Source organism: Mus pahari, chromosome 20, assembly GCF_900095145.1.
Source record: "Mus pahari chromosome 20, PAHARI_EIJ_v1.1, whole genome shotgun sequence".
In the NCBI taxonomy this organism is placed as follows: Eukaryota; Metazoa; Chordata; class Mammalia; order Rodentia; family Muridae; genus Mus; species Mus pahari.
In genome coordinates this window covers 30,570,630-30,585,013 of record NC_034609.1, presented here as the reverse complement: position 1 = coordinate 30,585,013, position 14,384 = coordinate 30,570,630, and the positions used below count along the sequence as shown (strand labels likewise).

The following is a 14,384-nucleotide window of genomic DNA, read 5'->3' as shown; positions in this document are numbered from 1 at the left end:
AAAAAAGAAAGCTAACAAAACACCGAAACACATAAACACAAGTAAAACACTGGGAATAAAAGCAACAAATTACTGACCTCTGTGACTAGATGGATGAACCTTCAAAACATTACCTAGGCTAGTGAGAAGGGACAGACACAAAAGACAACCTGCTCTATAAGTCTCTTCCTGTGGACAGAGGAGTGACACAGAAAGCTGGGCAACAAGAATATGGCTGCTAAGAGGCCTGTGGCTTCTTCGTGGAGTGATCAAGTTGTCCTAAAATTGATTATGCTTATTATCTTACAGTGCCATCAACTGGAAACACTACCAAGCAGATGAATACATACTTCAAGCCTGAAATCACACAGCTGGTACAGTTCAAGTCTTTTCTACTCTTTTAACAACTGAAAGTTCTAAACGTGTGCTAACTACAGATCCTTGTGCTGCATCATCAGGAGAGAAAGCAGAGAGCTAAGTCTGCAATATGTGGATGGTAGTCAATTCTAACAAATAAGAAATCATGGAAAATACCATGGTTGGTTGGTTGTTTTTTAACCAAGTACCTTAAAGTACCCCTGTTTTACAAGCAATTCACTTCTGGAATGGGGCAAAAAGAACTTGCATAGCACACTGGAGGGAGGAGAAGAGAGGCGTGCACTCCCCTCGGGACACCGACAGTACGTACACGCTTAGCTGCAGCCCCCTTTTGAGTCAGACATAATAAGCGATACATAATAAGGGCACAGCCCCTGACAGTCAAGTCCTTCAGTCAATTTAGAAAGAAAGCCACCTAAGTTTAATTTTGTTGGTCAATTCTTTCTTAATTTTATAAAACTAAAAAGAAAAATGGTAATTTTTTCTGTCAGTTCACACACTTCCCACCATCCTCATTTCCATGTCAGAACACTGACTAATCTAGCGTGTACCTAAGTGACATTCTGACAAGCTGCAGATGGGCACATCTGGCTGAGAAAGTCCATGCCAGATGTTACTGCTCTTCACTAAGGCTTTAGTAGTGAGAGGTCAGATCAGATCCTACACTCTTCCCGCAGAAGCCGTACCACACAACCAGTGTACATGCTTCTGTATTTCCCAAGGAGTACACTTGCAAACACAATTTCTCAGTCGGCTATGATTTTAGTCCAATATTGTCAATAATTAAAATCAACTGCTCAGCTGAGCATGGCGACCCGGGTACTCTGAAAGAACAGCCAATGCTCTTAACCACTATGGCGTTTCTCCAGTCCCAGTCAACTTTTTCTAAAGCTGCCCATAAGTGAAATTATGTGTTGTATCTTCCAGCTCAAGGCTAAGACAGTTTCCTTGTCTGTAGAATGAAGATTCAGATGAGCCTGAATTCTAACATCACTATTCCAGCACAGCTTTCAAAGTCAAGTCATCTTAGCAAGACCTTTAAGATCAGCATTCCAAAGGGCAGGAGAGGAATCAACATCCTCTCACTCGTGGGGAGACTGTAGGAGCTCACTGCCCCGTATCATCTCTTTCTCTTTCACTAGCTTCTCCAGAGACTGTTTTCCCAGACATTTTCTCTAGAAACACTGTACACTGACTGAATACTGACTTAATCTGAAAATAAGAATAAGAAAGAAACGTAAGTCTGGCAGTCGTGGGCAGGGACGCTGGGGGTCAGTAAGGGAGGACTGCGCGAAGAACTTGTGTTTATAAGAAAATGTGAAAGAGAACACACACTTAAGGGAGGTGGTAAACTTCATCACCAGAACATAAAGAAAGGAAAGAGAAAGCCAAATTTATGATTATAAGGTATGACAGTAGACACAGGGTACTGTATCTTTGGCTAATTAGAGATTATAATTAGGCTTTCAAAAGCATAAATAACAGATAAACGAAATGTAGAAGGAGCTTGCATTTCATTTCTAACCTGGGCATTTGCTATTCCAAGAGGATTCCAAATAGTTAACATGTAAGCCTTAAGACATCTTCAACAAATCCAACAGTATGGTTTCCTCAGCTTTTTACTCAATGGTATTCTGTGGCCACTATCTTAAGAAAACCAAGCTGGTAACCTTTGACTTAAAATACTTATGGAAAGGATTTTCTTTCCCCCATCATATCATAGTCCTTATATCACAAGGTACCACTGTATCACAAGGTACCAACCACTGTATGACTTTTATTAGGTGCATATTACTTAAAAAGTTAGAGGACAGTAAACGTAAGATTTAAACAATTTATAAATCCAGTTATATAAGGTCATGTAGTATATAATCCTTGGAACAGGCTTCTCATGAAATTCCAGCATACTAAAATATATCAGTTACTGCAAAATTTTTTCAATAAAAACTTCATGTTTTACTGTTGATTTTGAGTACGCTACGTCTATATGAGTGTATATGTGTGAGTACAGAGTCCTGGGAGGCTGAAAGAGGATGTGGGTCCCTGGGAGCTGGAGTTACAGGCTGTTGTGAGCTACCCGATATGGGTGCTGGAAATCAAACTTCAGTCCTCTGAAAGACCACACACTCTTAACTGCTGAACCATCTCTCCAGGTCCAAATAATTTTTCCAGATGAAAATACAGTTGAATAATTACTGCCTCACAAAGTATATGGCCTGACTGTTTCCCTGTTGACAGGAAAAAATACAAAACAAGAAAAACTCACTAATGTGATTTTCTAAATTCTCTTAAGAACAACTATCGGATTCATATTGAGAAACTGTCTCAAAACAAGAATAAAAAGAACCCCCTGTGATAATACATATAATACATCACTGGGAAAAAAAGCCTGGGGGTGTAGTTCAGTTGGTAGGATGGCTGCCTAGCACATATGTAGGCCTGGGTTTGATCAACACATTAACCAGGTATGGCTGCCCACACAAGTGACCCCGAGCTTCGGAGGTGGTGAAAGGAGGGCCCAAAGGTCAGCATCTGCGAAGTGGTGAGCTTGAGGCCAGCCTGGGCTGCAGGGATTGTGTCTCAAGGAAAAGCCCTCCCCCCAAGGTGAACATCCCTATTTGGACGGAAACGTGTGAGCGAGCAACTCTAGCTGGGAAGTGTGGGAGACCACTGCCCTGCTTCTCACGCTCGCTTTATGATAAGAACTTGGTGAGACATTAATGCCTGACACTGCTCAAAAAACAGCATTTTGTTTTTCAAGAGTGACTGGGCCAGGATATTTTATGCTTAATTCCCAAAGACCATAGCTGTCTGGAAAATCACATCACCAGAGAGAAGTCTTGATCAGTGGCAGTTACTATTGATCATTGCAAACTCCAGTAAGTTAGGTAGTTAAGACAGGAACAGCAAAGAACTGTTTTTTTATTTTTCTGAAGCAGGTTCTCATGTAGACCAGGGTGTAGCTAAGGTGATCTTGAAGTACTGACTCTCTTATCCCCACCTACCAAGCATAAGTCTCTTTTATTTATTTATTATTTTATTTTAGAAGACAATAGTCTTACCACATGGCATCAGCATACCCCAAAGAGTAGAATTATTTTTAATTCTAATCAGTTATTACCGACTAAAGCAGGCGCCATGGTACACCTTTTACCTCAGCACTTGGGAGGCAGAGGCTGGCAGATCTGAGTTCTAAGCCAGCCGAGGCTACAGAGAAAAATAAACTTGTCAGATTTATAAATTAAAAATCTTCAAATTTTTTATATTGTATTATGTCTGCCATCAACTGGGGTATTATCAGTCTACAATGACACAACATGAAAAGCTGTTTCTAAAAGAATAGGGAAATGAAGACTGGGCACAGTGGCCTATGCCTATAAACCAGAGCTCCAGAAGGGAAAACAGGAGGATTGGAAGTTCAAGGTCATCCTCAGCTGACACAGCAGACCCCTGTCTGGAACACTGACTGACTTTCTCTGGGAAGAAGGCAGAGGCTGTCTGAGGGGAAGAAGTGGGGCAGACAGAAGGAAAGGGAGGGAGAAGATGAGAACTCTATCCCACAAAGCTGAAGGCTGTGCTTTAGAAATCTTTTTTTTTTTTTTTTTTTTTTTCTTTTTTTTTTTTTTTTTTTTTTTTACACAGATTCAGAAACCCTGAACCACAGAAAGGAAACTAATTAATAAATGAGCTTCCCTCCCATTCGGGAAGGAAAGCCATCCCAGCATCCTAGGATAGGAAGTGTCTGCTTCAGCCAGATCACTTCTCAGCCTTTTGGCTAACATCAAGCACGGAGATAAACCTGAGGGATCAAGAATTTCTTCCTGGAAAAGAAATCAGTTTGGAATATAATTCTATGAAAACCTGGTAGGTAGTCTTGAAATTTTTCCAAAAGGCCGCCTTTGCCTGATGTGCCTGGAGGGTAAGAGACGGCCTGCCTGAAACAAACAACAGCCAGAATGATCCTAATGGAGACAGGTCCCTTGGGAACAAGTGACTGGAGAAAATCAGCCCGAAAGCACAGCTCTCCCCGCCCCTCCCTAACCCGGATGGGGCTATCCTACATTTCCAATCTAAGTTACCATGCTACTTGGTGCTCCGAGGAGGCTTTTTCTATACTTCTTGCTGGAGGAAAAAAAAATCCAGGGCCAATCAATTTTATTTCAACTCATCAATCTCTAATTGTTTGTCTTACAGAAGAAGGCAAGCAATGCTTGTACCAGAGCAAATTCAGTGTCCCTGGGTTTTTATCTGCAGTGGCAGGCAGACAGGCACGTCGGTCAGCAGGGGGTGTGCTGCTTGGCTTCTTTCCTATCACCTGGGCTCTTTAAAGTGCAAACCCAGGAGGCTGAAGAAGTGGCTCACTTGTTAAGAGACTGGCTACTCTTCCAGAGGACCAGGGTTCGTTTCTCTGCACCCTCATGGCAGCCCTCAAGTGTCTGTAGCTCCCGTTCCCACCAATGTATAGAAAATACAATTAAATAAATTATCTAAAAAAAAAAAAAAAAAAAATGCAGAGCTAGCTCCACTCCAGAGATCCTAAACAGAACTAAACAGCCCAGGAAAAGGACACTGGTGCAAGGAACAGAATTTCTGAAACACTGCAGTGGATTCCGCACAAACATTGTGCCTCCTGTATTAGCAATAAGAAAACCAACAAGAACAACTGATGGAGTTCTAGGCACTGTAACTCAACAGTGTCTTTCTATTGCTTTAACATAGAGTGCTTTCATGGTTGCCTTGGAAACCTGGGTGAGGACTACTAGGTTCAAGGTGAGTAGTCTGTGAAATGTTGAACTCAGGGTGGCATTTTCTAGACATGTTCAATTAAGATCATATTAGCTCAAATTTTACCTTAATGTTACACGAGGATTCAAGATGAGTTTGGTATGAGGAGGGAAAGGGGAAACCAACTGTCAGTGCTCACAAACGTTTAAAGAGCCATTCCATCTCCTTAGTAACGTAACAGACTGAGCAGTATAGAAGAGTTAATTATATATACACCCTGGATTTCAGGGCAACAGAAGGCACACACTGCCAAGCAAGCAGCCTCTTGAATTGAAAGAATTCTTGTGCCCAGGCCAATCTGAATTGCTGTGTCAAACCTGCTCATTATTTCCTGGCTCAATGAAGACTGAGAATCCAGAAGGAAGAGGGGGAGACTACTGTACCCAGGATGAGCTAGGAGACACCTAGACTGCTATCCTTTTACTAGAGGGCACGTAACAACCTCTAAACCACAGAAGTCAAGGGAACCAGCCGAAAACATGGGAGGTGACACTGCCTGCTTGTAGGAAGTAGAAAAGGCTTCCATGCTCTCCTCTTGGTCCATAAGTGAGGCAAAGCACACTGAGGGTTTCCAATACCCAAATACTAAACTTGCTGTTTGGGCTGAACCAATGAGTACACTGGGAAGGTGTGGACGATCTAAGCATATAGGATTTTAAAAATTAATTTGAGGAAATGAGGACAGAAAGAAAGACCTTTATATTATAAAGAAGATATCTTGTAGAAAAAAATTAATCAGAGTATCCATCACCTGTTTTAAGTAAAAATAAGATGTCTTCCCAAACTGAACCCATAAACTAATTTCTTTCAAAACCACAGTAAACATACTTTGGAGTCTCAATAAAGAAGCTTACAGAGCATTAACAAAATGTTTCCTACTGGGCTGAAGAGCTGTCTCAGCCATTAAAGGCTGGGCTCACAACAGAAATGTTAAAATGATTCCTTCTGTCTAAGATTTTGCTTTTCCTTTTTTCCTGATAGGTGTAAAGTCCAAATTCCTTAAAAACAGAATTTTGGAAGCCAAGCAGGGTGATACAAACCTTTAATTCCAGCACTCAGGAGCCAGAGGCAGGGGGTCTCTGTGATTTTGAGGCCAGCCTGGTCTACAAGGCACAGGACAGTCAGGGCTGTTACACAGAGAAACTCTATTATGAAAAACAAAAACAAACAACCAACAACAAAAACCCAGAATTTTTATTTGGATAAAAGTGAAGATGAACTCACATAGATCCATCTGCTTTCTCTCCCAAGTGCTGGGACTGAAAGCATGGCTCACATTCTATGGCTCTTTTTATTTCATTTATGTGAATGGCTGTTCTGCCTATAGGAATTCCACTGTGCAGTGTGTATGCAGGGTCAGCAGAAGCTAGAAGAGGAGGTTGGATCCCAGGGACTGGAGTTATAAACAATTCTGAGCTACCATAAGGGTGCTAGGAATCAAACTCTGGTCCTCTGGGAGAGCAAACTGTATTCTTAACCACTGAGCAATCTCTCCAGAGAATTTTTTGTTGTTATCATTTTGGTTTTTTGCTTGTTTGTTCTTGTTTTGTTTGTTTTTGTTGTATGTGTGTGTGGTTTTGTTTTGTTTTTGTTTTTTGTTTTGTTTTGTTTTGTGAGAAGGTTTTTCTGTGTAGCCCTGGCTGTCCTAGAACTTGTTCTGTAGACCAGGCTGGCCTCGAACTCAGAAAGCTGCCTGCCTCTGCCTCCTGGGTGCTGGATTAAAGGTGTGCGCCACCACCACCTGCTTTCTCCAGCCAATTTTAACTTCTCTTATTAAAATTATTTTTAAAAGCAATTTTACTCAAGTTAATAGAAATACTTGAAACACACAAGACAAAGTAGTGATGTCTTACCTTGTTATCTTTAGGTTTAAGGTCACTCTGTTTAAAAAGAGAGAGAGAAACAATAATCAAGATGCATCTAAATGAGGTCTAGCAATGTGTTAGCTCCTTCAGAGACTTCAGGGTCTGAAGGTGCCCAGGTCCACCCCTTAGCACATCAGGGTCCCCTATTAGAATGCTAAGCCCAAAGGACTTATAGATACATAATAAATAATGTTAGCCAAGAAACTTGCAAGAATACCCAAACCCCTATTTGGGGAACAGGTGTTATTAATCACAAGAATCATTCAATAAAAGATGAAAACCAGTTTCCTTGGCTTTTCAGATACTATCTATGTATAACACAGGATGGCTTGATGATGCTGGGGAAGACCTGGCCTGGGAACTAGGCTGAATGCATTTTTACTCTAAATAATTCATCCTCTCATCCTGCTGGTGGCTGTCAAGTGGTTTTCTCTGCACAAGCATCTGAGTGCTACAACAGTTCTTACCGGATGGACATCACCAATGTAGTACTGCTTTAGCATCTCCCTGGCATCAGGGGAGTGGCCAACATCTTCAAAACTTTCAGTTGCATCAGCACCCGCTTGCTCCAGCAGAACCTCTTCCCCTCCAGGATGCTAGGAAGAAATAGCATTTGCTGAATAGAGGGCTCTCTGAAAAGCAAACTGAAGTTTTTCTTTCCATCCCCTTTCTCCTTTTGGTGGAACAAATTTGCTGTGTGCCACTTTTGAGGATGTATCAGGAAGGATACAGCAGCATTTTCTACAATATTCTGGCATAGACTGCATAATGTGTGGATTAATTGATTTCCTTTGTCAACATTTAAAACTGCAACAAAACTCACAAGTGAGATCTCCAGAATTCCTGGAACGCTTTATTCTAGTCTTGAATTGCTTCTTTCTTCCTCCTCCTTCTCCCCACTTACTCCTTTGGGAGATGGGGGTCTCATGTGGTACAGTTGGTCTGAAATGTATAGCCCAAGAGAGCTTAAACACCAGATCTTCCTGTCCCCTTGGACTGCAGGTGTGGACCACCATGTCCAGATTAATGAGGTGCTAGGGACAGAACCAAGGGCCTCATGCATGGTAGGCAGGGACTCTCCTTCCCTTTCTCTCTTCTTTCTTTTTAAAACACTTACTGATTCTCTTGTGTATGTATGTGCACGTGCATTAATTCCTCCTGCCTCAGCTTCCTGGATGGTTAATCTCAAAACTTTTTGTAAATTTAAAATTCTTTTTCTTCTTTTCTTTTCTTTTTCTTTTGGTTTTGAGACAGTTTTTTTTTTTTTTTTTTTTTTTTTTTTTTTTTTTTTCTTTTGGTTTTGAGACAGTTTTTTTTTTTTTTTTTTTTCCTCTGTGTATCTATCCTTGGCTGTCCTGGAAGTGGCTCTGTAGACCAGGCTGAACTTAAATTCACAGAGATCTACCTGCTCTGCCTCCTCGGGTGTTGGGATCATAAGCATGTGCCACCTTCACCCAGCTTAAAATTGTTTTTAAATTAAAAATGAGAGAGAGAGAGAGTCCAACAATTTGATTTTGATCCCTGAAACCTATGAATAGAACCAACTTCCAAAAGTTATCCTGACTTCCCTCTACTCTCTGGAGCAGTGTGCACACACATGTGCATACAGAGAAACTAATAAATAAAGTTAATTTTTAAAAACGTGGCACCTGCCAGGCATAACAGACACCTTTTAGCCCAGCACATGGGAGGCAGAAGCAAGCAGATCTCTGAGCTCCAGGCCAGCCTGGCAAACAGAGTGAGTTCTAAGGCCATCCAGGGCTGCAGAAAGGCCCTGTCTACAGACAGACAGACAGACAGACAGACAGACAGACAGACAGACAAAAAGTAGATACATGAAAATGCCAAAGGGGACTGTAGTGACTGCACCACGCAAACACTGTGTCTTCTGAAACTGTATTCACCAAGTACTCCCTATTTAAAAACTTTATTTTCTAAACTAACACACAGCAGTCCCTGACTTCAATACTCAGCAAACATTTGCTTGTTAGCAAATTTAGAATTTTCATTAACACACCCAAGCCTATGTTTCTGAAATACTTGTGTCTTTTTAATTAGTTACTTTTTATAACAACCACTTAAACAGCGCTAATATTTTAAAGATTAATTCAGGAGAAATGCAAACCTTTCCAAGTCACCTACCCATCATAGTCACTTACTCATCAGCTCCCTGAGGATCAGAGCAGCTGCTATTTTGGTCTCCTGAAAGGTCTCCACCCAGGAGAGCCCAGCGTTTAACCAGGCTATTTTAGTGTGTTCCGTCTTGAGAGAAAATGAAGTCACTGCAAAGGGAACTACATCCCAATTTGCTCTATGTCTAAACTATGGAAAATAAATTCCCTTTATCCTATCCCAACAAACAGGCTTTCATAGTCAGAGGATAAGCCAAGCCTGGTGGCACAGGCCCCATAATCCCAGCATCTCAAGAGGTTGAGGCAGGGCATCCCAAACTCAAGCCAGTTGGGGCAACTTTGTCAGCTCCTGCATCCAAAGTAAAAGCAAGCTGGACGTGGTGGCGCACACCTTTAGTTCCCAGCACTCAGGAGACAGAGGCAGAGGCAGAGGCAGGTGGACGTCTGTGAGGCCTTAAGAGCTGCCCTTACCACTGAGTAAAACTGGGAGGAAGAGGGATGGTCCTCCCAAGGGAAGAGCACACCAGTTGGCTATCTACTGCCAAATGGTTAGGCCTGAGAACAAACATACATACATACATACATACATACATACATACAGGAAACATCACACAGATTTGACAGGTTGTTTTAAAGAATATATATGTATATATAAATACATATGTGCCTATAATAACAATTGATTTAAAACAAAAAAGGCCACAAATATGAAGGAGAGCAGGAACAGGTATTTGAGAGGATTTGGAGAGAGAACTATTGTACTTAAAATACAATCTCAAAAATTAACACCCACGGCCTGGTGTGGTGGCGCACGCCTTTAATCCCAGCACTCGGGAGGCAGAGGCAAGTGGATTTCTGAGTTTGATGCCTGCCTCGTCTACAGAGCGAGTTCCAGGACAGCCAGGGCTATACAGAGAAACCCTGTCTCGAAAAACAAACAAACAAAAATTAACAACCACGAATTTTTAAAAAATAAATAAAAAAAATTTTTTTAAAGTTGCCAGACTGGAGAGATGGCTCAGCAGTTAAGAGCGCTGACCGCTCTCCCAGAGATCCTGAATTCAATTCCCATCAACTACATGGTAGCTCGCAACCATCTGTAATGGGATCTGATGCACTCTTCTTGTATGTGTCTGGACAGCTGCAGTGGACTCAAATAAATAAAAAATAAATCTAAAAAAAAAAAAAAAAAAAAAAAAAGCATTTAAAAAAAAGTTGCCCTTAACCTGGTAACTACTATTCGAAAGAGTCTCTCTAAATAAAGGGAGGCTGTGTAATATATGGACATGCGACAGGACCATTCTTTCCTGAGTCTAAAAACTAGGAAGTGGAGGAAATAATAAATGTGTGGCTAGTAATTCACAAGGAAAAAGCCAACCTAAACATGTTTTAGGGGGCTCAGCAGTTTAGGGGGCTCTTACAGAGGACCCAGGTTCAGTTCCTAGCACCCACATGGTGATCCAGAACCATCTGTAACTTCGATTACAGGGAACCCAATACCTAGCACCAAAGCACACATACGCGAAGGCAAAACCCTGACATTTCATCTATATAAAATAAATTAATAAATAACAACAAAAAAATGATATCATGTAAAAAAAAAATCTTTTTTGAGGGGGTGGAGTTGAGACAGGATCTCACTATGTAGCCAGGCTGTCCTTGAACTCACAGAGATCCACCTGCCTCTGACTCACAAGTGCTGCAATTAAAAGTAGCCAGCTTTTAAAAAGAATACTTTAAAAATTTTTTAAAATGAAATGTTTTAGGGCAGAGAGATAGCTCAGTGAATGCATGCGTGAAAACCAGAAGTCATATAAATGCCAGGTGGCCAGAGCAGCTCCCTGTAATTCCAGAGCTGGGAAAGTAGAGAGAAGGGATCATTGGAGCACGGTGGCTAGCTAGACCAGCCATATCGGTGAGCTCTGAATTCAGCAGAGAGATCCTGCCTCAGACTAAAGAAGACTCGCAATGTCAACTTCAGACTCCACACACATCTACACTCACACAAGGAGCACAGGCAAACATACGCACCCACATCACACACAGATCCATAAAAATGTTTCAATCTTTTTCTTCTGTTAACTCTAGAAATAACAGGCAGAGACGGGGGAAGCTTGAGCCACTGGTAAAATACTTTTAAACCCTTTGGAGAAGTATTATCAATTATAGCTAAATATGATGTGCAGTCAGCCCTACTTTAAGCAAAATAAATTATTTTTATGGATAAACATCTTACCTATTTATATTTGTGTTGGTTTTTTTAATCATTTTCTTTACAAAGTTCCTTATTTTCCTTACTAAAGTTTTATTAACTATAGATGAGCAAATGAAATTTCCCTGTTCACTTCAACTAACATGAATAACAACTGAGTCAATATTTAATTCACAAAAATTCTTTTCAGCAGGAAGACCTAGTGCCAGGACAGACTTAGATAAATCTCTTTGACTACTAAGGAAAATAAATAACTCCTATTTACTACCATATTTACTAGTATTATCAGGATCAAAGGGGTTATATTACAAAAGTTCTTGCCTTGGAGTTAAGAATCTATCAACCGGGGACTGAAAAGATAGCTGGGACTTAAAAACACTGGCTGCTCTTCTAGAGGACCCAGATGCTGCCCCCAGCACTCACATGGCGGGAAGCTCATGGCTGTCTGTAACTTCAGTTCCAGATCTCATGCCTTCTTATGGCCTCCTTGGGCAAAAAGCACACACATGGTGCATAGACATACATACATGCAAACACCCATACACATAAAATAAATTTTAAAACATTATATAGAACATATCAAATCCCTAGAGAGACCACTGCTGCCACAAGTGAGCTACCATCACTCGGCTGGACTAAAGGCCTAGTCACTCTGCTGAAGCTGGTTCACACGACGTTGTAAATGAAGGGCAATGTCTGCAGACACAGATATGAGCGGCCCTGTGATACTCTACCTGGGTTAAATGTCCCAGGGAAGTGACAGAGTGACATTTCTGCCAAGAAGTAGATGTAAGGCCAGAGAGATGGTTAACCCAGGACAGCACTTGATGTGCAAACCTAACAATAATCCGAGTTTAATCCCCAGAACTCAAGATGAAAAGAGTAAACCAGCCAGAAATGTGTATGCGTAAATATCTTAAAATACATGCAGATGTGTTACAGATCAAAGTAGAGAAGTAGTGCAAATTATGAAATGGAATTAATTGAAGCAAGGGAAAGATAAGAGGAAAAAAATGGGAGACAGCTTATTGGTTTTTGTTTTGTTTTGAGATAGGGCCTCACTATGTAGCTCTCTCTCTCTGGCTGTCCTGGAATTCACAATGTAGACTAGGCTGGCCTCAAACTCACAAGAGATCCACCCACCACTGCCTCTCCAGTGCTGAGATTAGCATGGGGCACCATGCCTCACATGTAAAAGCTTACTTGATTGATGGTGAAGGTTCTAACGCTTACTTTTGGCAGTAATCACCATACTAGCTACTTTTGTATCACTAGATCAAAGAAGTAACAGAAACATCAGGGAGGAGGAGAGACTTCTTTTGGGTTGATTTCAGAGGATTTCTGGTCCATGCAGGAAGGCATGGTGGCAGGAACAGGAGACTTAGGGAGCAGGACAAGGACCCACAGTTGGTGCCATTTTCAAAAGGCCAGCTCCCAGTGACCTATTTTTGTCAGTTTAAGCCCCACCTCCTAAAAGCTCCACAGCCTCCCAAAATATTGTCAGCCTTTGGCAGACAAGGGGCATTTCTAAGTTAATGCATAATAACTAAGATGTATATAAGAGTGCATAAAAGGAGTGTTTTATAACAGTATATTATGCAAAAGCTAGACATCAGCACAGCGGTCACTTTGGGGAGCAGGAGGGGCTCTAATTAGGAAGAAACTCCAGAACTTAGAATGCAATTTCACAGATGTACAAACTTAGGAAAAACTCACTAAGCATGCTTTTAGGTTTTGTGCATTCTTGTGTTACAGTTTTTAAAATATGTCTCCAGAACTATTCAGCTGACATCAGAGAAGAGGAAACACCTGGGTGTGTTTACTGAGTAGACACAGGCAGAGTCTGGAATGTTTTTCACTGCACAGCACTTTCTTCAAGCAGCATTTTAGATGGAAGCACAGTATATACAATCACGTACAAGTGAAGTGTGCTCAGCAACCTTCAAGAATCAATCTAAAAACCATCCACACATATAAATGGACAAATGACAAATGACAAATCAACAACACCAGTAGCAAGCACAAGGCGGTCCCTAACGTCAGCGTCACAGGACTTGGAGGGCTGCTTGCGGCCTGCCAGGACTTAAAAATGCGCTGCTGTGGTATCTTCAGAGGTCAGATAAGGAAAAGAGACCGGAGAACAGTTCACAAGGTGCGCCACTCTACCCCGCTCAAAGTTGCAAGTCCTATGGAAGATGAGAGTACATTCAATTTTAGCCCAAACAGCTCCTGTCTGCCAGTTTTTGTGCTGGTTAATGTTCACTGTCAATTTACCAAGATTTATACTCGCCTAGCAAACACAGCTCTAGATGTGTCTGTGAGGATGTTTCTAGAATGTACCTAAGAGAGGCCTTGAATGTGGGTGACTGCAAACATGTGACCGGCCAGCTTTCACATCAGATGTCACACTTGCCATGGTAGCAGGTTCCCTCAAACTGTGAGTCAAGATAAATCCCTCCTTAATGTCAACTATTTTGTCACAGCGAGAAAAAAGTCACTAAAACAGAAGTGATAAACACTGTCTTGGCTACAATAGTAAGAAATCGAAAGCCAGGCATAGTGGCATGTGACTGCCACCCAGCACTCGGAGGCAGAGATAAAATCATCAGGAATAAGACTAAACTCAGGGCTGGAAAGATGGCTCAGCATTTAAGACTATGTACTGTTCTTGAAAGGGCCAGAGCTCAGATCCCAGCACCTCACTGTGTGGCTTACAACCTCCTGTAACTCCATCTCCAGGGGGTTCTGGAATCTGCAGACACTGTACTCACACATGCACATATCCGCACACAGACACATACATATACACATAATAAAAAGATAAACATTTGTAAAGATACAAGACAAGTTCAGATGAAGTAATTTACACAGAGTGTCTCTGCCCTACCCCCCAGCTAAGGGCAGAAAGGAAATAAATCTAAACCGCTGCCATTAAAAAGCATGGGAGGCAGCCACTGAGCTGAGACTGAAGGAGGGGCCCCTCATGTGGCAGGACATTTGCATTACAGTGGGGCTTGGTTTCCACAGCCTCTT

General features: G+C 41.6%; 1 protein-coding gene across 1 annotated transcript in view; it reads right to left on the bottom strand.

The window, feature by feature from the left end:
- LOC110337249 (cytochrome b5 type B) overlaps window positions 1–14,384 on the bottom strand; it is a 37,029-nt gene that overhangs the window by 10,086 nt on the left and 12,559 nt on the right. Inside the window, exons 2-3 of the mRNA XM_021220043.2 lie at window positions 7,475–7,603; window positions 6,996–7,022 (exon numbers count right to left, since the gene is read on the bottom strand). Of these exons, the coding sequence (XP_021075702.1) occupies window positions 6,996–7,022; window positions 7,475–7,603 (156 nt within the window). The remainder of the gene's footprint in view (window positions 1–6,995; window positions 7,023–7,474; window positions 7,604–14,384) is intronic.